This window comes from Bidens hawaiensis, unplaced genomic scaffold (assembly GCF_021521415.1).
Source record: "Bidens hawaiensis isolate Kalapana, Puna unplaced genomic scaffold, B.hawaiensis_p1.1 tig00002525_1, whole genome shotgun sequence".
Lineage (NCBI taxonomy): Eukaryota > Viridiplantae > Streptophyta > Magnoliopsida > Asterales > Asteraceae > Bidens > Bidens hawaiensis.
Window position 1 is genome coordinate 2,672,175 of NW_027491138.1, and position 23,979 is coordinate 2,696,153.

General features: G+C 36.4%; 4 protein-coding genes and 1 pseudogene across 4 annotated transcripts; 3 read left to right on the forward strand and 2 right to left on the reverse strand.

Annotated features, from left to right (window-relative positions):
• Nucleotides 1–1,148: 1,148 nt before the first annotated feature.
• Nucleotides 1,149–7,836, forward strand: LOC143619951 (exocyst complex component SEC5A-like). The gene is made up of 21 exons (XM_077091765.1): nt 1,149–1,478; nt 1,579–1,730; nt 1,905–1,993; nt 2,521–2,715; nt 2,797–2,921; nt 3,003–3,161; nt 3,312–3,416; nt 3,739–3,813; nt 3,899–4,036; nt 4,122–4,283; nt 4,402–4,500; nt 4,640–4,766; nt 4,854–5,064; nt 5,267–5,379; nt 5,457–5,676; nt 5,916–6,009; nt 6,587–6,664; nt 6,760–6,816; nt 6,919–7,068; nt 7,233–7,397; nt 7,522–7,836. Exons 1-21 carry the CDS (start codon nt 1,149–1,151, stop codon nt 7,729–7,731), a joined length of 3,054 nt encoding a protein of 1,017 aa, XP_076947880.1. The 3' UTR covers nt 7,732–7,836.
• A 213-nt stretch (nt 7,837–8,049) lies between these two features.
• On the reverse strand, nt 8,050–10,785 carry LOC143620111 (ultraviolet-B receptor UVR8-like). Its single transcript, XM_077091877.1, has 6 exons — nt 10,444–10,785; nt 9,752–9,961; nt 9,552–9,662; nt 8,987–9,355; nt 8,802–8,909; nt 8,050–8,379 (listed from the first exon to the last, which is right to left on the reverse strand). Exons 1-6 carry the CDS (start codon nt 10,783–10,785, stop codon nt 8,050–8,052), a joined length of 1,470 nt encoding a protein of 489 aa, XP_076947992.1.
• Nucleotides 10,786–12,323: 1,538 nt separating this feature from the next.
• LOC143620112 (uncharacterized) lies at nt 12,324–13,034 on the forward strand. The gene has a single exon (XM_077091878.1). It carries the CDS (start codon nt 12,324–12,326, stop codon nt 13,032–13,034), a length of 711 nt encoding a protein of 236 aa, XP_076947993.1.
• A 2,491-nt stretch (nt 13,035–15,525) lies between these two features.
• Nucleotides 15,526–16,287, forward strand: LOC143620113 (secreted RxLR effector protein 161 pseudogene; annotated as a pseudogene).
• A 523-nt stretch (nt 16,288–16,810) lies between these two features.
• Nucleotides 16,811–23,190, reverse strand: LOC143620114 (vesicle-fusing ATPase-like). Its single transcript, XM_077091879.1, has 20 exons — nt 23,013–23,190; nt 22,723–22,816; nt 22,527–22,608; nt 22,409–22,459; nt 22,156–22,323; nt 21,923–22,077; nt 21,720–21,828; nt 20,781–20,880; nt 20,643–20,698; nt 20,268–20,333; nt 20,112–20,194; nt 19,014–19,147; nt 18,722–18,932; nt 18,489–18,620; nt 18,333–18,393; nt 18,125–18,243; nt 17,952–18,039; nt 17,727–17,849; nt 17,590–17,655; nt 16,811–17,172 (listed from the first exon to the last, which is right to left on the reverse strand). Exons 1-20 carry the CDS (start codon nt 23,188–23,190, stop codon nt 17,029–17,031), a joined length of 2,220 nt encoding a protein of 739 aa, XP_076947994.1. The 3' UTR covers nt 16,811–17,028.
• Between the last annotated feature and the right edge of the window lie 789 nt (nt 23,191–23,979).

A 23,979-nucleotide genomic window follows, 5' to 3' on the forward strand; every position in this document is an offset into this window, starting at 1 on the left:
TTTCAAAGTTTTTGACATAGATGAACTTGAAACAGATCGAGTTTAATAGAATTCAAATCGAATTTATTCGAATTTGAGTTTCAAATATGAATTCGAATTGGGCGGATACGAATCGAATAGTTCAACTTTTAATCGAATACGAATAAGGACAAAAAAATAACTATCTGAATTATTTAATTTGATTTAACTTGAAAATCTGTTATTCGATTCGATGAACACCCCTAATGTAACTTTTGTTACGAAAGTCTAATAAACCAACGCTTATAAATATATGAAGTTAAAAAGACAAAAAATATATATACCAAAGTTAAGGGGCAAAGGTCTAAAAAAGAGAAGAGAAGAGAGAGAGATGCCATCGGGTGGGGCAGTGTCGGCTGTTGAGTTCCAAGATAAATGAAAACGACTGGAGCATCTGCTATATATGCGATAGTGGTTGAGTTCGACTCAAAAGATGTTCTTGACCGATGGGTGAGGAATTTTCAAATATAGGAAACGTTCGTGTTTCACATTAGTTTTCCAGTTATCGCATCATTATCAGATTATTATTATTATGCTTAAAGTCATATGGCAATTCCTCAAAGATTGACCGCCCACTCACAGATTATTATCGCATATGTGAGTCTACTTAGAGAAGAAGTTTAGAATTTTGTTGCATATACTGCGATTGATCTCAGAAATGTGGTTCTTAATTGATGATCAGAAACTACGACTGCCACATACATTACGTAAATATATACATACGATCCATACCTTAAAGCCCATGAGCATTGGGCCAGGCCATAAAATGGGAAATTTTTTACTATACACAATCAACATTATACTATTGAGTAGTGTTGGCTTGATTTTTCTGGCAATACTGCATGATCAGTCGATGTCTCATTCAAATCTTACTAAGAAAACCCAGTGGATTCAAACTTCGTTTAATATGAGTTTTGATAAGAAATCTGTAATGTATGATATGAAATATAAACTCTGCTTATCTGTAATGTAATCTGTTATATTATTATGAGTATATGTATTTCGGTTTTGGGTAATTCTGTTGCTTGACATCCGTTAATTTGTTTAGTTGTATTCAGGGCAGCTCTAGATCTGAAAAGTGGAGTTTTCCTTGTTGAATTTGAGAAGTTCCACTCTGAAAAGAAACAAAAATGAGCGACAACGATGAGGAAGAGGTACCAAAACGAGTGAAAGGTAAATCACGCAAGTCTAAGGCAAAAAAACCTGTAGTTAATTTCATGCAAACGCTTGGGAAAGGAATACCTAAAAAGAGCCGTAAGAAGGCTAACAAGCGTAGGGTTGCCGCGGAGGAATCTGACGACTCCGATGAAGAGGAGGAGGAAGAGGTTGAAATGCTTAGTATATCATCCGGGGATGAAGATTCTGCTATGGATCCCAAGGCCGGACCCAATAAAGGGGAAGTTGAGAAACTCCCCGAAGGGGTAGAACCTACTAAATGGAAGCAAGTAAATGAAAATGAGGTACCATATGCAATCCAATATATATATGCTTAACAATTATAATTTCATGTCTCTCTTTCTTTAGTTTAAATGTTTATTTTTGGAAATGGTCGTGTTGCAGCTTGCTCAAAGGGTGCGTGCGATGAGGGAGTCGAAAGCAGTTCCGGCTCCAGTAGTTGTGGTTCAAAAAATAGAGAGGAAAAAAACACAGGGGCTCAACAATTTACAGTCCTTGCCACGTGGCATGGAGTGCATAGATCCTTTAGGACTCGGGTAGAGCGGATTTCTCTACCTTTAATTCCAATTTCGTGCAAATGCCTGTTTTTTGTTATGATGAATTGGATTTTATTTACCCCATTTTTTTTTTGGATCTTGACATTGTCCACCTGCACATGATATGTTGATTTCATGTTTTTATTAACTAATGTAACCTTTTCTTTTTGCTAGAATTATAAGCAGCAGAACAATGAGGTTGATTACTGAACGTTCGGCAACTGATCCTTCCACTAACGAAGTAGTGGATGCAGACCTTAGAGGTATTCATCCTCCAAGAAATAGTTTTTCGTATGAAAGTTCTTGGATCTTCTTTTACTTTTCATTTTTGGTACATCTTGAAGCATTAGTTGTATGTTTTGCATATTGTTTAGATTTATAGATTACACTGAAAGGTATTCGTTAACTCTTCTTAAAGAATTCTAATCTTGATATGTTTCTGGGGTCCTGAATTGGATGTGTTTCTTTGAATGAGAAATTGTTGTGAAACAGATATTTATCCCGAGATTCAAACACACAAATATGTTTTTTATTATATGCTGTCATTTGTTCACCTATATTAGTGGAAGTCTTCTAAGAAACAGTCATAAATTGGAAACAATTAACATGTAACATAGTGGCCTTGGAACCTCTAACAATGTTGAGAATATTTGTAACCTTTTGACTTAACAGTAGAAAGTAGAATCACTTTGCATTTTTGTCATCTTGTATATATTTATGAGAAGTAATATTTTTCATGTAGTTTTAGTCAAAATTATGTACTCCTAATACTAATACCGGGTTGTTGCAGAGAGGTTAACGTTTTTCTCGGAGAGGTTTGATCCAGTATTATTCATTAGTCGCATACACCAGTTTACTAGCGCAGCAGACTTGGAGGCTGGCACTGTGGCTTTAAAAACTGACCTCAAAGGATGGACTCAGCAGAGAAAACAACTGGTCAAAGAAAATTTTGACTGCTTTGTCTCTTGCAAAACCACTATTGATGGTTGATACTTTTAATAAGTTGATTCAGGTTTTGTTTTAAAGGTGAAAAGGTTTAGATTTTAATGTATTTATTATAATACAGATATTGAGTCAAAACTCAAAAGGATGGAAGATGATCCTGAAGGTGGAAGCTCTCATTTAGAGACTTGTATCCAAGGAATCAATTCAATGGCTAACCGCGCTTTTGAACCACTACTTGAAAGACAGGTTGGTTTAGGCTTAAAGTTTGAAAGATTCATTATTTATATATGATTTTAAATTAATCAATGATGATCTTCTTTTAATAAGGCTCAAGCAGAGAAAATCAGGGCGGTTCAAGGAACGCTTCAGAGGTTCCGCACTTTATTCAATTTGCCAAGTACCATCCGTGCAAACATTCGTAAGGGGGAGTATGACTTGGCGGTTAGAGAATACAGGAAAGCAAACTCAATTGTTCTTCCTTCTAATGTACATAACCCTTAACTTCTTTTTTTTTTTCAAAAATAACATTTAGTCTTTTATTTAATATTCACTGTCACCTTTTGAGCTACATAACTATTTTACATAGGCAGGAAACCAAGTATTTTCAAACAGACCGATTAATTTTGTAAGTTTCAGGCTGGAATACTAAAGCGGGTCATTGAGGAAGTTGAAAAGGTAATGCTTGACTTTAAAGGCATGCTTTACGAGTGGATGGAAGATCCGCACATAGATCTAACAAATGTAAGCCTTCCTTTTGGATTATTCTTTTGGGTTCATGGCTCTCTAATCTTCTTGATTAATCTCTAGCTAGTTTGGATAACAGACTTCTTTATGCATTAATTTTATTAACAAAAAAACTGTTTGGATGATAAACGAATCCACAAGCTACTTATTCTAATAGAGTTGTACGCCAATGTATTTTGATGTAAGAATCTGGTCTACTAATGTTTCCTATTTAATATATTCTATGTCATCTGATGCTAATTTTTTTAGGATTTTTCCAAACACTTAGAATATTATTATTTTATTCCATGGTTTGAATAATTACTACAATTTTTTGTAGCTTGAGAATGCTGTGAGGCTTTTGTTGGAGCTGGAACCCGAGTCGGATCCCGTAAGGCGATATTTCAGCATACAGGTGAGAGAACCGGTGATTGGCTATGTGAAATTGAATTGTCTGAACAAGACAATAGACTAATATCTAAGTAACTTTTGATTATCAGAACTACAGGATTCAATGTTCACTTGAGAAGTGCACATTAGATCATGAAGCAAGGATGGAAAGCTTGCAAAATAAGTTACAGGAAAGAGCAATGTTAGCTGAAAATTGGAAGAAAATCCAACAAGACCTACATGAATCAGTTAATTTTCTTTTCTATTTACAAACAACTGCCAATTTCACTTTATTTTTGGAAAAATAATATATTAAAGTTTTTTGTTGTGTAGGTGGATGTTGGTATGCTACATTCACAACCAATCGATTCTGGTGCGGAAGAACTCGATGCACTTAGAGGAAGGTATATACGGCGATTAACAGCTGTAATTATCCAACTTATACCACCTTTCTGGAAAGTCGCACTTTCGGTTTCAAGTGGAAAATTTGGAAAGGTAAAAGCTTAAAACCTAAATTATTAAAATAATAATGGAACTTTTTTTAGAAACTACATAAGAGGTTGTAAAGCATTTGAAAATGTTTAAATATTTGTTTCAATTTTGTGCTGAACAGAATAAAAGTGAGGAAAAAGGACAAGGAAGATATTTTGGTCATTCTCTTGAAGTTGTGACTGGAATGATACATGATATTATATCAGCATATGAATCCAAGGTACAAGTTCCTTCTGAAAATCATTCTCGCATTTACTGTCTTTGACATGAAGTTGAGATAAAGATAATAGTTTCGCGTCTTCTATTTGTGTTATATATGAATCTACTTTTTACCAACCAAAATATGTTTGACTGTTCAGGTCCAAAGCACACTTCTTGAACTTGAAGAGTCAAATGTCATTTGCCCATATATGACAGATGCATTAATGGATATATCTAAAGCATGTCACACTTTTGATGCAAAAGAAGCAGCACCAACAATTGCAGGTACTTCAGCCTTTTCTATTTCACCTTCTCATCCATCAGAGATAAAAACACTCAACCACTAACGCTAACTACATTTGATGGCACCAGTTGAAGCACTGCGAGCGCTTCTGTCCGAGAGCACAAAACTTTATATACTAAAGCTTTGTTCATGGATGAGGGCATCAATTGACGAGAAATCAAAATATGAATCATGGGTCCCAGTAACTGTGTTAGAAAGGAACAAATCCCCATATGCTATTTCTTCCTTACCATTAGAGTTTCGCGAAGCTATGGTGTCAGCAATGGATCGGATTGAAGTGTAAGATCCTATATCTTGTATTAGATTACATGTTTTATTAAAGGGGCAAAAAAACTTTACAATCTTATTGTAGTCAAAAGTTCACCTAAACATTGTAATTTCTGATATGTGTCAAAGATTTTATGCTTTATATTCATGTAACTTCTAATATGTGTCAAGAGTTTACTTATGATCAGGTCTCTTGGTAACTCTTTTTTTCCAGGATGATTAAGTCTTTAAGAAATGAAGCTACATCTGAAGATAGTGTTATGTTACTTCAAGAAGTTCAAGACTCTGTTAAAATTTCATTTTTTAATTGTCTGCTTGGTATTGCTGGTATGGAATTAAAAAGGATCATATTTTCAATTGTATTAGTCTCAGTCACTACTTAACATGTTTACTGCATGTATCAGGTGAAATGGAGCAGATTGGAGGGCAGATTGGTCAGATTAATAGCAATCCAATTTATGAAAATGGATATTATTCTCATGATGAAGAAAATTTATTTCGCCCGGGAAGTATTACTGATCCACACCAACAACTGTTGATGGTTTTAAGTAACATTGGATTTTGCAAAGATGATCTTTTTAGTGAAATGTACAATAAGTACAAAGATATTTGTCTCAAGTCCAGGTATGTACACTCGGTACTTTATTTTGGTTCTTTTCTGTGGATATAATGCAACCATACAATGCACTAGGATTTTTATTACTACTGGTGGCAAAATGGCCAAGGCCAAAACAGTTAGTGTATTTATAACAAAAGCCTAACAATGATTTATCTTGTAACTCAGCCCTGTGTCTGTGTGCATGTGTGTGTCTCGTGTGTGCAATATACATAGATATATAGTTAAAATACATTAATTCTTACAGCGGAGGGGAAGATGATGATAAGGACAAAGAAGAACTGACCGAGTGTTTTTCTGCTGCTGAAGAGAAAGTCCTTTCAGAGTATACATTTGCAAAGGTATATAACAAGATTTGACTATTGTTTCATGCGTGATTCAACTCAGAATCTAATTAGCAACTTTTAAGTGCATTGAATTCTATATAATTTGGTAGAGGTGCCAAAATGTGCGGGTCAGGTAAGCAGTCAAAGGTTGGGTTGGATTCGAATGACTTGATTAATTTCTTCTAAAAAAGTTTTACTGACCAAAAATTTTTTAATCCATGAAACCTTCTAAATCATTTTATATTAACAGTTGATTATTTTTAAATAATTTGTTTTTGCAATCTTATTACACAAAATTAATGTATAAAAACATTAATACATACTTGACAAAATCTGTTACTAACAACCTGAACAATAAAGTTTACTTGATTAGCCCAAAACCATTTTGCTCTGTTACCCAACCTGCCTAACCGGACATACTGTCACCTCTAGTTGATACATTTACTCTTATTAATATTATAACTTTCAAGTAGTTATGTGGCTGGACACTTGGTATTGACCCTGTACTATTAGCTTTAAGGTGGCAATGTAATCACGAAGGGCATCATGACATGGTGTAGGCTGATAAATTGTGGTTATTGTGTTGTCTTAGGCACATTATGTTAGAAGCGGTGCTACGAACTACTTGTTAGATGCTGGACTACAATGGGGAGGAGCACCCGCAGTAAAAGTGAGCAGCATATACTTGCTTCCTTTATCTTTGTCAATTATTAGTTATACAGTTAGTAACAATTGAACGCTTCATTTACGTTTTGTGCCATGCAGGGTGTTCGTGATCCGGCTGTGGAATTAATGCATACTCTTGTCACTGTCCATGCTGAGGTATATTCTCTCCTATAATAACATGTTTATTACTAATAACTTTTGACCATTAATTGTAGCATGTAGACCTATTTTGTGGCTATTTACATATGAATGTTGAAGGTGTTTGCTGGTTGTGAACCCTTGCTTGATAAGACCCTGGGGGTTCTTGTAGAAGGTCTAATTGACATGCTACTCAGCCTTTTCCATGAACATAAAGACACTAATCTTAAGTCGTTGGACGCGAATGGTTACTGCCAGCTCATGCTTGAGGTGAATCAACTTTATGCATGTAACCATTGCCTCATTTTTATGTAATTTCATTTAAATGTTGGCAACATTATTTTCTGTCATTTATATTTCCCTGATTGATAAATAGAAATATATACTGTATCATAGTAGAAGAAATGATCATTAATGTGTGTGTGTGTGGGCAGCTTGAATACTTTGAAACGATATTAAATCAGTATTTCACGTCTGGTGCGGGTGAATCTCTCAAGTCATTACAAGGGATTCTATTGGAGAAAGCCACTGAGAGCTGCTCACAGATAAGTGATGATGATGACAAACAAGGAGGGTGTATATCACCAGATGACCTCATAGTAAGAACTGTTTTACCTCTCTTTATAGTTTGACTTTTATCTAATGATATAGCATTCCATGATGCTATAATGAACCTGAAAAATCATATGATCAGAATGTGTTTTTGTTGGTGTTTTTGGTTAGGCCCTCGCGCAACGATGCAGCACCGAGCTGCTACAATCTGAGCTTGAGAGGACTAGGATCAACACTGCATGTTTTATGGAGTCATTCCCATTAGAGTTTGCTCCGGAATCAGTCAAAGTTGCGTACGCTTCGTTTAGAGGGTCAATGGATGCTTCTAGTGGGCTATTCACGGCTGGACAAGGTGTCGGGTCAGCACAAAGATGGAGATGATTTTTGCATAAAACAAATAACACACAAGGTTAATGATATTTTTGTGTCCTAGTTGTCTCTATTCTTGACTTGGCATCTGCTTTGTTATAGTATCTCCAGATATTTATGTTTTAAATTTTGTTTGTACATTCAATATCAAAAATCCACATTTGTGTTCACCTAATTCCTGGAGTACTGTACGCATCGTGCTTCTTATACAGGACCATTAACTTGGTTGTGCGAGACGGACTTAAAAAACGGAGGATACTAAAGAAACTTTTAAAAAACGTACCCTTGGACTTATAAATGTTTGAAATCGCTTTACGACAAAATGAAACCTTACAAATGTTTCACGATCACACTTTCTTCTTTAACCAAAATTTCAACCGGGTTAAGACAATTTCTCAACTTATCATGCCCGAGTTGTGCCCGTTCATTGTCTCCAAATCCAAATATTAGGCCTTGGTTCGTGACTACAACAGAGTGATATAAACCTATGCTTACTTGAGATATATGATGATCTTTTAGACTATAAAGCATGCTCGGTTTCAACACTTTTTCAGATAAACCTCGGTCTGGAAACCCTAGACTCCCAAAACCCGTCCATCCAAATCCATATAAACATCCGTTATCCATCAGCACGAATGTCTTCCTCTTGCTTGCACAGACCTATAATCATAACAAACTTGTTCTGATCTGAACCAAATTGATCATTTTTTTAAAACGACCTGTTTCGATTCATACCCATTTGTGCAAAACCCATTCATGCCCGAACAAAAATGATCATTTTTAAAATGGCCCATTATGACACGAACCAAATTGACCATTTTTCTATAACAAACCATTTCGATTCATACCCATCTGTGCACAACTCATTCATCCCCGAGACAAAAATTACCAAGTTTTAAAACGACCCATTTTGCAAAACCCGTTCCATCCCGAACAAAACCATCATTTTTTTAAAACGACCCATTTTGACCCGAGCACATTTCTCCAAAACCCGTTCAGACCCAAACCAAAATGACCATTTTTAAACCAGCCCGCTTCGACCTGTACCCATTTTGCCAAAAGATAGTCATCGATTTACGAACCTGAACAGCAATGTGAGTATCGAGACTCGTAACAAGCTCAGGGATCGTTTTATCAATCTCATCACCATGACCAAGTGCACCACAATAACCCTTCCCCCATGTGTAAACCTGAAATTCAGTTATAAAACCATCAATCCAAAGCAAACATGAGGACCCATGTTTTATAAACAGTGGTTCAAACTTACTAATCCATTAGAATCAAGTGCAACCGCGTGTTCATCACCAGCAGACACACGGACCACATGAACCCCTTTTCTCCTGAACCATTGCACCAGTCTAGGTTTGGGTTCATTGTGCGCCTCACCATGACCGAGACAGAAATTGGTTCCAGACCCAGACGAGTAAACGGTTCCATCACTGGTGACTGCAAGTGCATAGCTTGGACCAGCAGCAATTTGTACAACCGGACCAACTGTTACAAGTGGTTCCACAAGTTTTGGTGTTGGTCTGTCCATGGTGTCACCATGGCCTAGTTGACCGTGCCCACCGGTCCCACAGGTGTATACTTGACCGCCTTTTGTTAGAAACATGGTAAAGTTAACCCCTGTAGCAACCTGAAACATGTATGGTTTATGCTTCAAAAACACTACTTTGCATGTAAACAAGCATATAAATAAAAAATGTTAATAATATCATAAAACCCATTATACTTTCCTTCCCTGCAATATTTTTCGTGAAACATAACAAAATATATGATTCTTTTTATAGTGCTAGCCCATATAACAATTAGTGTACATGTTATTTACATACCTGTTTGCAAGGTACTTCTTTTAACGCTTCAACAAGCCTAGGCTTGAATATTGGCCGCTTCGTATCACTATGCCCACAACAGAAAGACGAATTATCCCCACATGTGAAAACCTATAAACATTCATAACCAAAAAGCAAAATTCTTATGTTTCATAAGTTCACAATAACATAATGTGTATGATAACTGAAAACCATCAAACCTCTCCTGACTGTGTGGCAAAAGCAGCATGATTATGTGAGGCCGAAACATGTGTCACACGCGCACGAAACGGGAACTTAATCGGAGTAAACGCTACACATTGTGTTGTTTCAGGACCGTGACCAAGAACACCACATAAACTAGAACCACATGAGTAAACAATTGAATCTTTAACTAGCAATGTGTGATACCTTCCACTTCTAACTTGCATCTTCAACCAATCATGCAAAATTAACAACCAATTAGACTAGGTATGCTAATCATGTTGACTATTTGACTTTCAGTTAGTTTGGGTCAGGTTAGTCAAGTTTTTTTGTGTATCATATTGTATCCCATAACCGATCCGAATCACAATCGATTCATCAGGTTTGGATAATTCGGTTATCGTGCTCGTTGGGTCGGATAGTTTTAGTTTGGACATTTGTTACTTTCAAAAACTTTTGGTTTACACTACAAAAGTTAATATTATAAGACAAAAACATAACCCGGGTTATGTTATTTGGAAAGTTAACGTGTATTAACGAATTCGAGCTAAAAGGCCAAAAGTTGTCGGGTTTCGGGTTATTCAGTTTTTTTTATCTGACCCTGATAACAAGCAGTTTAACAAATTTTCGGGTATTAAAATCGACCCGCATAAATTAGACACCGAAATGAAAACAAATTTGAAATCAAACCCTGAAATAATACACATACATTGCCTGCATTGGTTTGAACCATATCTGAAGACTGGTGGACTGACTGCAAGAATCTTAAAACCCTTTTCCAATTATGACTACACCGAGTCCAAAGCTGTTGTTGAGCTCTGGGGTTTAAGGAAACATAAACAGGGTGTGAGTTGCAAAGATGGAAAGCCGCAGAGTCAACCAAAGACTTTGACTTTTGAGGACCCAGTTCATGTGGGGTTCGAAATGTTGAACTGGTTAGCTCCAGACACACGAGATCCGCACCGTCCAATCGACCACCGGATGTTAATATTTCGAGAATTAAATGCGTCGGTAAGTCGTTGAGTGTAATTGGTGTTAATGGATTCTCCATAATTGGAATTGTGGGTGAAATTGATGGGAGTGTGGTGTTGGGTTTATTAATGGCAACTTGCCGACTGCCGGCCGGAAGGGATTGGTGGAAACCGGCAGACTAAACTATTCCGTCGTGTCCACGTGGAGAGATCTGATGTAAAATAATATGTGGAAAGTGGTGTCGGTAGACTACCAAACCAAACTCCATAGGCGGTTTTGTGGTTGTTTAAAATACTACCATGTGGTAATGTGTTATAGGTAAATACTTATAAGATGAAAGTGAGTGTGAGTCACTCTGATTACAGAAAATATATTATGCATCTACTGGCCTGATTCATGAGGATGGAGGTTTGTTTTTTCATCTAGGCATAATTTACTTCAACTTTCATTATATTAATTAATACAAGTAAAATTGGAAATAAATAATTTCATCTTTTGTGTATTTGGTCGATAATAATCTCATATTTAAAAATCACTATCAACGGTCCAGCCTTTCAACTATTTTTATCTCAACAGATCTCCGTTAAAAAAACACTTAACGTCGTTAAGTTTTTTTCCGAGTTTCAAACCGATGTTTTAGTGTTTTTGAACAAAATAATGATATGAGTCGACTAATGTAAAACTTATCTCGAAACAGTAATCCAAACGACGAAACAATGTTTCTATTCGGGTGTTTGAATTTCCAATTAACAAAAATCAAGCTATTTGAATCACCGTTTCGAGATAAGTTTTACATCGGTCGACTTGTATCTTTCTTCCGATCAAAAGCCCTAACATATCAGTTTGAAACTCAGAAAAAAAACTTAACGACGTTAAGTGTTTTTTAGCGGAGGTCCATTGACACAATAGTGGTTGAAAGGTTGGATCGTTGGTAATGATTTTTAAATGTGAAATTATTATTGGTCAATACATAAAAGTTGGGATTATTTTTTCTCAATTTACTTATATTTAATTATTAATGAATTTAGAGTTTATTATTTCATGTTGGTTTATTCCTTACGACTACAAACGGCGTGTTCATTTGAAAATTAAAATCCCTCCCACCTAATATGATTGCCTGCTGCACGTCAAGCCAAGTGCAACATGAATCAACACTCCATGGTTCCTACACCCGTATGCTTAGGCAAACCACGCCGCAATGACTAGATGGTGAAAGAAAACTACACAACATACCCGATGATAGAAGAGATTATAGACAAGGACCAAACATACGTTTATGAAATAGCAAGCTAAGTCAAGGGACTATTAGAGTAACATTGGAGGCAATTGGAGTTTGGTATAATAAAGCTAGAATTGGTCATGCACGTGCAGTGGAATTTCCTATTCTTTAGCTAGTTTCTTAGTTTGTTATTGCTTTTGTTATTTCCTATTTTCTAGCAAATAGTTGGTAGTTAACGTTTCTTTGCTTTTGTATTTATAGCCTACGGCTTTATCATTTTGAATCAAGATTTTCGTTCAGTAAATTGCTTCTTTGATATCCAATACAATAATTGGTATCAGAGCGAAAGTCCTTCTATTCGTGAGATTGAGAGTTCCACAAATACGAGTGATGAAAAAATGAAAATACCGGTGTTCGACGGTCACTACGAACACTGGAGTGAGATGATGGAGAACTTGCTGCGTGCAAAACAAGTGTGGAACTTAATCGAGCCTGGAATTGTCAATTCAGCAGTCGGAATTGCTCAAAGTGAGGCCCAGAGAAAGAGATTAGAAGATCTCAGAATGAAAGACCGGCAGGTGAAACACTATTTGTTTGAAGCCATCGACAGGGTGACTTTCAAACAGATCCTTGATCATAGCACCTCCAAAGCCATCTGGGAATCGATGAAAAAAAGGTATGCTGGGAATGAACGTGTAAAAAGGTCTATGTTACAAAAGTTGAGACGAGACTTTGAAGTGTTGGAGATGAAGAATAACGAAACCATACCGGAATATTTCGGTAAGGTTTTGTCCATTGCAAACCAGATGACGAGTAATGGGGAAGTAATGGAAGGCGTAAAGGTTGTCCAGAAGATCCTGAGAACATTAAGTGAGAAGTATACTTACGTAGTAGTTTCGATTGAAGAATCGAAAAATGTGGAAGAGATGACCATAGACGAGTTGCAGAGTAGTCTAGTGGTTCACGAACAAAAGGTCAAGAGAGGTGAAAAAGATGAAGAACAAGCCTTGAAAATGGAAGATGGTGAAAGTTTGACCGGTCGTGGTCGTGGAAGAGGCAGATCTAGTCCACGAGGTAGGGCGTGGACGTGGAAGGGGCTCTTTCAATAAAGAAACGATAGAATGCTACAGGTGTCATAAGTTGGGACATTTCTCTTATGAATGTCCCGGCTCCAAAGAAGCTAATTTCGCAGGTTTCGATAAGGGTGAAGAAGTGATGTTGATGGTTAAGACCGAAAGGAGAGAAGAAACCAGAAACCGCATTTGGTTTTTAGATTCGGGCTGCTCGAATCATATGTGCGGAATAAGGGAAAGGTTCATGAATATGGACAACTCATTCTCCACCACTGTTAAGTTGGGAAACAACACAAGGATGGCTGTGTCTGGAAGAGGAAGTATTCGAATGGTGATTAATGGAGGGGTGTTCGTTGTAAACGATGTGTACTATGTCCCCGATTTGAAAAATTGTTTGTTAAGTATTGGGCAACTTCAACAAAAGGGGTTATCCTTTTTGATTCAGTCGGATGCATGTAAGGTGTATCACCCAGAAAAGGGGTATTTATTTCAAAGCCGAATGAGCCCCAACCGAATGTTCCCTTTGTATGAAGAAACGAGAGGGTCGGGTTCGAATCAAAGGAGTGACGGGTGCAACTATGTAGCCGATGAAGATATTGCAAGGTTATGGCACGAACGAATGGGTCATTTAAGCAAAACGGGGATGGGAAATCTGCAACGAACGGCAATGGTGAGGGATCTTCCACAGTTTCGGGTGGATGACTCAGTTTGTGGAAAGTGTTTGATTGGAAAACAAACAAGAGAGGCGATCCCGAAGAAAAGTAAATGGCTTGCAATTGAACCTTTGGAGTTGATTCACTCGGATGTATGTGGACCGATCACACCTCAATCCAACACGGGAAAAAGGGACTTGTTAAGTTTTATCGATGATTATAGCCGAAAGGGTTGGGTGTATTTATTGTCTGAAAAGTCGCAAGTTTTAGAGAAGTTTAAGGAGTTTAAGAGTAAAGTTGAAGTTGAAAGTGGTAGAGTTATTAAATGTTTCAGGAGTGATAGAGGTGGAGAATACTGTCAAAAGAATTTGATACCTTTGCTAAAGAATATGGTATTAAAAGGCAGTTGACTACACGGTTCACACCACAACAAAATGGTGTGGCGGAACGTAAAAACCGAACCGTGATAGGTATGCTAATCACTCTCTTAGTAGCCAAAAACATGCCTAAAATTTTATGGGCTGAGGCAGCCGTGTGGTGTTTTTATGTGCTTAATAGAAGCCCAAGTCGAGCCTTATTAAATAAAACACCGGAAGAAGCTTGGAGTGGAGGCCATCGGTTGATTATCTTAGAATTTGGGGTTGTTTGGGCCATGTTCACATACCAAAGGAGAAGCGCATAAAGTTCGATGACAGAAGCTTTGTGTGCATTCTCACGGGTGTGAGTGAGGAATCCAAGGCTTATAGGCTTGTGGATCCTAAGACAATGAAGATCGTGGTTACTAGAGATGTAGTTTTCGAAGAAAATAAAGAATGGGACTGGAGAAATACAAACGACAGAAAGGAGGATGCTGAGACAATATATTGGGGAAATTATAATATTGGTGGTGAAGAGTATGATGATGGGGAATCGGATGTAGGAGAAGCCGAAGATTTAGATATGAGTAATGTTCCAAGTACAAGTAATGTTGTTGCTAGGGAGGGTAGAGAAAGAAGAACCCCGAGATACTTGGAAGATTATGTGACGGGTGATGATTTGTCAGGTGATGATCTAATGGATGAAGAAGAAGCGAATGTGATTGAAGATGTTGTTGATCAAGATTCGATTAAGTATGACGAAGCGGTGAAAGAAGAAAAATGGAGAAAGGCCATGGATATCGAGATAGAAGCGATAGAACGAAATGAAACTTGGTCCTTGGTTGAGTTTCCTGATGATGCCAAATGTATTGGTGTAAAATGGGTGTTCAAAACTAAGTTGAATGAGAAAGGAGAGATCGACAAACATAAGGCAAGATTGGTAGCACGGGGTTACGGGCAAGAGTATGGTGTTGATTATTTAGAAATCTATGCTCCGGTGGCAAGGATGGATACCATACGAATGATGATAGCAATCGCGGCTCAAAGAGGTTGGAACATATATCAAATGGACGTAAAATCGGCCTTTCTGCATGGAAAGCTTGATGAAGAAGTTTACGTTCAACAACCGATGGGATATGTGGTTAAGGGGGAAGAGATGAAAGTGTATAAATTGAAGAAAACGTTGTATGGGTTAAAGCAAGCTCCGAGAGCTTGGTTTAACCGAATTGAGAAGTACTTTGTTGATGAAGGTTTTAAAAGAAGCAAATCGGAGTACACATTATTTTTTAAAGAATCCGAAGGGAAGGTGATATATGTGAACGTGTATGTAGATGATTTAATCTATATGGGTAATGATGAGAAGATGTTAATTGAGTTTAAGAACTCAATGAAGAATGAGTTTGAGATGAGTGACTTGGGGAAGATGAGGTATTTCTTGGAATAGAAGTGGTGCAAACTGTTGCTGGCATTCATATTTCTCAACGGAAGTATGCATTGGAGGTCTTATCTCGGTTCAATATGGGAGAATGTAATGCTGTCATTAATCCGATGGTACCGGGAAGCAAGTTGAGTCAAGAAGAAGGTGAGCCCGTAGATGAGACTTTGTTCAAACAAGTGGTTGGAAGCTTAATGTATATTACAACTACGAGGCCCGATCTGCAGTTCGTGGTAAGTTTTATTAGTCGTTTTATGTCCAAACCTACTGACAAACATATGGCAGCGGCTAAAAGAATAATGAGGTATATAAGGGGCACGGTTGATTACGGTATTTGGTATAAAAGAGAAGGAAAGGGTGAGCTGAAAGTATACACCGATAGTGATTTCGCGGGTGACCAAGATGATAGAAAAAGTACTTCGGGTTACTTAGTTATGTGGGATGGAGCTGCCGTGGCATGGTCTTCAAAGAAACAAAGTGTAGTTGTGTTGTCGTCAACCGAAGCGGAGTATGTAGTAGCAGCAACGTGTGCATGCCAAGTGATGTGGATAAGAGGTTTAATGGAAGAACTTGGAGTTGAACTGCAAGGAAAAACGAGCATCAAATGTGATAATACTTCGGCCATTAAGTTATCTAAAAATCCGGTGTTTCATGGTCGATGTAAGCATATAGGGGTACAGTTTCATTTTCTCAGGGATTTGGTTAAGGAAGGAAAGATTGAGATGGAGTTTTGTGGTACTAATTATCAAGTGGCAGATATTTTTACCAAAGCTCTTAAAAGAGATGTATTTCTGAAGTTGAGGGAAGAGTTGGGAATGTGCTCTCTCAAAGGCAAACAAACATGAAAACCCTGTCTTGTTTGAGGGAGGGATTGAAAAAGTAAGCCAAGTCAAGGGACTTTTAGAGTAACATTAGAGGCAGTTGGAGTTTGGTATAATAAAGCTAGAATTGGTCATGCACGTGCACTGAAATTTCCTATTCTTTGGCAAGTTTCTTAGTTTTTTATTGCTTTTGTTATTTCCTATTTTCTAGCAAGTAGTTGGTAGTTAACGTTTCTTTGCTTTTGTATTTGTAGCCTATCGCTTTATCATTTTGAATCAAGATTTTCGTTCAGTAAATTGCTTCTTTGATATCCAATACAATAGTTTATGGAAAGAATGCATGCTCCCTCATGACGAGTCTGACAAGAATTATGCAGCTTGCTTAAAAGCTGTTGTGGAACAGTATATTCGCAACGATAATATGACAGCGTTAGTAAATGCATATACAAGTATTTAAAAGAAAATTATGATAGTTAATTAAAAAGTTTGTAACAAAAACAAATAGATCAACAATACGCCCCTCCAAAACTAAATTCTCGAATCTCACATCCGTGGTACACCACTTCAATCAAATTAGCATGAATTCAACAGCCACTGTGTTAAAACCAACATACAAATACATTGTCTTTTTCTAAACTCTGCTGCCAAACTATACCAAGGTCTTGTTAACTATAACTCAAAGCAAATGGCGGGAACCAATACAGGCCAGCATTCAAAATTCCGGCCTTCTTTGTAAAAATCAATGCATGTGCATAGAAGAAAAAACTAGTACCGAACAATATCTTTGAGACACTCGTAGAAATGTGAAATTTTAATCGTTTCCTTGCCTGAGTAAATTGCTTCTGCACTTCCACCAGATTCACCTTGTGCTGCCATCTCTACCACCATATAGAGCCTCTTGATTGGCATCTACACCGCCACCACCACAAATTATATATACAACAATTTGCAAACCATGAATAGTAACTTGACCAATCACAATTTGCCATGTTCTTTTTGTTTCAATTTCACCCTTATACTATAAGTCTATAGCTAATGTATTTAACCCATTTAATTCATTTATATATAATTTTTATTTCGCTAACAACTTTTCGTATTTATTTTTAAATCCAAATACACAACTATGTTTAATTTATTTTCTCAACATTTCGATACAAATTTTATAAACCAAAGAGTTGTATTCAAAATAAAGTATGTTTTTCATATCATAAATGACTTTTGCATGTGCTTTGATAGGTCATATTGTATATGACATTTAGGTATACCAAAGAAAGCGGTTCTATGGTAATTGAAGCAAAAATAGTTGAAGGAGATTAAGAATCTTACATCATTCAAAGCCTCGGCTGCAGCATCAACATCATTATCAGAGAACACCTTAAGTTGTCGCAACACCTGAAAACACAAATATTGAAAATAAATCAAACATTAAAAACATCAAAACGGAATTTAATATTGAAACTTGCCTTTTTAGCATCCTCGGTCTTTAATGTAGGAACATGGTAAGTGACAGAGAAAGCATCACAAATACCAACAGACTCCAAAAAGGACACCTCGCTTGTTGTTCCAATCACCAACATATTTTTACCCTGAATGTTTTAATAACAAAATGCATAAAGCATCTATGTTTCTTCGTTTCGTTCACGTGTTATTATAAATATACCAGAAATAACAAGGAACATATTAGATACCTTTGGAGGAAGTCGTTTAAGGAGGACCATTAATGTCTGAGATATCAAGTTTGAAAAACGAGGTCCTATTGCAACATATTCAAGTAATCTGCAATAGTGATATTAAAAAAAATAGATAAGTTAGCAACCGATAGAAATGTCATTTGTACAATATTAACAAGTGAATTAGTTACCTTTCGATATCATCAAGAACAATTATGCTCAGGGTTGACTTATAAGCATCCTCAAATACCTTGACGATTTTTGCACATTTACTGGCTTCACTGAGTCCAATCATCGATTCAGCAGAAATCTACAATTGTCAAAAATTTGCTGATTTCATATAATAATATGCAATGAATAAATTATTGTAAATTCTAAAAAATATAAAATAAAACTTACAATCTTAACATATGGGAAATCACTACCGATACCAACAGTAGCTGCCATTGCGGTCTTACCACTGCGAATAGCCAAATACGTTTAAAAAGTTATGAACCTATGAGAGACGGATTATATTCAAACTAATTATTATAAAAAGTTAAAAACCATAATTACCTGCCACTTGGGCCTTCTAGAAGAACTGTGACAAGTGGACTACCTCTGCTAACTTTAACTTGTTCCGCTAATAACATAGTTCTTTTAAAGATATGATCATGTCGTTGACCACAGTCAACTATTCCATTGAGCCTGCAACAAATCAAAAAAAGATTAATATAAATTTTGGTCATCAATAACAAAGTCAAGATTATTATTTACTCATAAAGTGAAAAGGTCAATATTGTTTTGACCTGCAACGTTCAAGGTCATCAGTGGAAGCACCAAATGAAGGAGCAACTTCATGAAGAGCATTCAAGAAATCATCCATGGTGACTTTAATGCTCTCCTCATCAATTGTTTTAGTTAAATCATCAAGACTGAGCTGGCGATTGAGAGCATAAGAAACCGCACTTTTCACAACACCTTCAAGTTCTGCTCCACTATAGTTCTTTGTTCGTGCAGCTATATTAATAATTATTATAATTAATCAAACCATAGCATGATTTTTCAATAAATATGAATAAAATCAAGTGAAAAATATACCGAGCTCTTGTAGGTTAATATCTGGAGATAAAAAGGAATTCTCTTTCATCTTATTTGTATGAATTTGAAGAATTTGAAAACGACCATTTTCATCTGGAAGGCTGATTTCCACCTGGACTTCTAAACGACCGGGCCTACGCAAGTTTTAGAAAACGGTTAGTGAAAGATTAATACTAATGAACGACAGTAATACCTTATAAGAGATCATAAGGCGTGTGAACAAACCGAACGAACACAAACCGGGCATGTTCGTGTTCATTCGTTTGACTTTAACAGAAAAAACGATGGAACACATAGTTAAACAAGCGAGGTGTTCTTGTTTGTGTTTGTTCAATAAGAATGAATGTATTCATGTTCGTAAATGCTCATTTCTTAAAAGTATATACCATTCGTGTTCGTCCGGTTAACTTTAACCAAACAAGTGATCGAACATGAACAATTGAACGAACAGGGTTTTCCTGTTCATGTCCGTTCATTAAGAAAATCAATGTGTTCGTGTTGATTTAAGACTTAAGAGTATGAATGAACGGTGCACGAACATAACTTACATAGATGAACGAACATAACATATTAAAAGTAAACGTGAACATCAATCTGTTAGGCCAATAAAGTTAACAAAACTATACTAAATTGTAATAGGCCTAAAAGTTTATATGAATTTATACACACACACACTAAATTGAGTTTAAAATAAGAATTATTAATCAACCTATACCAATAAACGGTTTCATGGTTTCAAACGGAACAATGAACACCCATAAATTTATTGCGTGTCTGTATTTCCCGCTACATCGCGCGGGCACCCGTCTTGTGTGTGTGTGTGTGTGTGTGTGTTTATACATAAACAAGCGAACTTAACCAAATGTGAACTAACGAAACATAGATGAATGTAAACAAACAAACATAAACAAATATAAATGAACAAAGTAAACAAATGTTCACCAATGAGATCTGTGTTCATGTCCGTTCATTTATCCAAATGAACAAAAAGTTTGTTCATGTCCGTTCATTTATTAAAAAGCGAACATGAATAAACTTCCCGCCAAACGGTTCACCGAACGTTCGCTTCGTTTACAGGCATTCAGATAATGGACTCACCTCAAAAGAGCTTCATCAAGTAAATCCTTTCTATTTGTCATTCCAATGAGTAACACATTGTTTAAAGCTTCCACGCCGTCTATCTAATAATAATAACATATTTTCCAAACTCAGTTTCTTATATCAATTGTCAAATAGTTCTTTATAAATTCCAACCTTTGTAAGAAGCTGATTGACAATGCTATCATGCACTCCTGTACCGTCCCTAGTTGAACCTCTAGACTGCGGATGCCAAAAAAAAACGCAGGTTACAAAAGGAAGAAAGAATTACTGACAGGCTTGTAACTAACTGAACATAAACAAAGCATGTTTGTGTTCGTTCTTTAACTGTACCCGAACAAACGATACAACACAACCAATTAAACGAACAGGGTTTTCTTGTTCATGTTCGCCCACTAAATGAACTAAATTTTTAGGTCATGTCCGTCCGTTTATTAACAAAACGAACTTCCCACCAAACTAAACAAATAGTTCGATGAACGCTCAGTTTGTTTACAGACCTCATTACTGAATATTTGGAAATGAACTTACCTTACAAATAGCATCAATTTCATCAAAAATGATGACATGTAAGTCACTTTGATCCCCTGAAACAATTTGAACAAAGGGTATAAGAACCAAAACAAAATTTGTTTTAGATTCTAGAATCTTATCAGTCTACAGTTCTACCTCGTGTTCTTTGATCTTGTTCAGCATCAGCAAACAAGTCTCTTACATTCTTTTCAGTTTCACCAACGAATTTACTCAGTACTTCGGGTCCGTTTACAATCTAGTTTGTAGAATTGACCCAAAAAAGTCAATATTAGAAGCAGTCATGAGCATTATGTAAAATCATATCATGTGTTCTTTACAACTGATGGAACTATGACCATCCCACAATGGGCGTTTGTGCGAACCTAATGACTATCTAGGTGGTGTTGGCCACAGAAGCCCGTGTTGCCACAGATGTCCCATGAGCATCCGTGGAATATGAGACTGGTGAAAAAAATATACAAAAGAACTTGAAACAGAAATCCTCTCTCTCTCTCTCTATATATATATATATATATTCTTTTTTTTTTGCTATTAACAAACATAAACATTCATAATATAATGCAAGAACAAACGCATATCCCCTCTGATAATTTTGTAATATTTGATTTTTTTTAACTTTCAGTTTATGTAATATTATTTTGTAAGCATCAGTAAAAATGACAAACCAATATAAAATGTGTATTTTATATTATAAATAATTAGTAAATAGAGGACTAAGTTGTGAAGCTTCTGAAGTACCCAAAATATCAGTACACCCTCCGTCTTTATCTAACTACATACATAACTTACTAAACTAAATAACACAACATGCGGATAAAAATTAGGGAAATAAATGTAAAAGGTGGTGATGATTTGGAATGGGAGGATGTTTGTGAAGGATGGTGGATTGGTTGGGAAAAGGATGTTTTTGAAGGATGGATGCATTGACGATGTGGCACGTTTGTGGGCGTTTGTTGGAGTCTAAGAGCCAAATTAATTACTTTAAATTCTGCCTTAAATGCCATTGTGGATGGCAATAGCTTTAAATATATATCTGATATGACATAAAAAGACCAATAATTTATAATTGCATACCTTTGGATCCTTCCCATTTAACATCTTCCCAATCTGGCGAGCCATAAGAGTCTTGCCAGTGCCAGGTGGACCATATAACAGCATTCCCTTTACATGCTTTACTCCCAATCTGATACATAAAGATTCCCATTTCATTGATAGAATGGAAAAAAGTTAGTAAATTATTAACTGTTATATCTTATGACACAAAGATAGGACATTACTTGCTTGCCACATGGGGAGGGAAAACCCGAGAGGCGAAAGCTCTTCTAAAAATATCTGCAAACTCATTGCTCAGACCACCAATACCAAGTGTTTGAAGGTTAAACTCTTTGTGCTTAAATATGTTGCTGCTAGCAGCCTCACGTTGATTAACAATCTGCACATAATGAAAAAACTTACAGAACTGAAAAATGAAAAAACAAAACATAAATGCAAAGAACTGGAAAATGAAAACCTTTATTCCACTAGAATTGGAGGCCTCAAACACAATGTATGAATCTTCAGAAAGCATGCCTCTTTCAATGGCTGCTTTTTCCTGCCCTTCAACAGCAACCTGAGTGACCGTGAAGATATAACCATTGCCATGATACTCAAAAGTTACCCTTTGGCCTGATGTCAAAATCTGCATTGTACAACAAATATGTGTATAGTAACATTGGTGTGTTACTGTCATCACATGCACAAACCATAATGTCAATGAGGCATACCTGGTTTATGAATCTTTTTTTAAGTTGTTGAGCTAAAAGGACAGCATCAACCTGCAAACACAACATATTCAAAACCGAAGATCATGTGCCGTGCGATTAAGCTATATTCATAATATACCTGCTCTTCTTTGTTCCCTTTTTTCACAAATTCCAACTCAAGAGTAAGTAATGCAACGTTAAAATCTTCCGGTGGAATAAACCTACAACGATAGGGGCAGAAATGATCAGTGAGAGAAGAAACAGAAAGCTAGCTAGCTAATACATTAATTAATTAATTAATTAATTAATTAAGTAAATATAAGTAGAGCTTCTACCTGGTAACAGATATTGAATCTCCAGTAGAAACCCTAGCATGACGGCGTTGGATAGCATTAAGTGCAATTTGTCCACTTTGTATGGTATCGTAGGCAGTTTATCTCAGTTAAGTGAAACAACAATATGATATATCATACATTATATTAAGAGATGAATAAAACATATAAACTAGAGTGAATTTGACTAATTGAAACAATAATAATGATGAAGGATGAGCTAATTTCAGAAGATTTAAACATCGCATTGATCAAACTACAATGAATTATTATTATTATTATTATTAAAATAAGTGTAAAGGAAGGATATGCTATAGAGAGAACGAAGACGTCACCAACAAGAGCAAAAGCGAGATTGGATCCAGGCAGGGCGAATTGACGGAGATCGGACGGTGAACAATAGGCGCAATTGGTGTAAGCGAGATCTTTCGCTGGTGTATTTGTCACGGTCATCGTCGATGATGGCGCCATTGTTAGACAATCAAATCACAGGGCAACGTTAATGAAATGAAATGGTGGTGCAATTTGTAAATCAATTTCGTAGGATCGATTGTTGACGGGGCCAGGAAAGACTCACCGGATTCGAACCTTCGCACCACCTCGTCGTTTTGCCATTGTATGTATCGTTTTGGCTTTTTTAATCTTTTGAGAGTATATTACAAAAGTTATCCCTCAAACTACGTCAATCTGCAACTTTGATCCAGATACTCTTTGACTTTGTATAACTTTCCAGTAGACCTTTAAGCAAACCAAACGCAAACACGAACACTTAATCACATATGCTCATTCGTTAAAAATGAGTGTGTTCGTGTTCGTTATGTTCGTTCATTTCAAATCTAAACGAACAATTCACGAACATAGATGAATAACTGAACAACGATAAACGAACATAAATTAGCATATATGAACAAGCGTAAAGGAACATAAATGAACACAAGCAAACAAATATAAAACATTAAGTAGATGTTTTTATGTTTGTTCATAAATAAAGTAAACACAAAGTATGTGTTCATGCTCCCTGACAGTATCCTAAGAGAGGTGAAACTTGAAAGTCTAGCAAGTTTTGTCTAATACACACATCCCACAACAGTTTAGTTTTGCATCTACTCCTCCTCCCTTCCACAGTGAGGGTTCTGTATTCACATGCTGAAACCATCTCAATCTCCCATTCCTTATATTTTATAGAAATACTAGTGACCCCCTAATATTGTCCTAAAAACCTCGTTTTGTATCCGCTCTAATATCATGTGCCTATACATC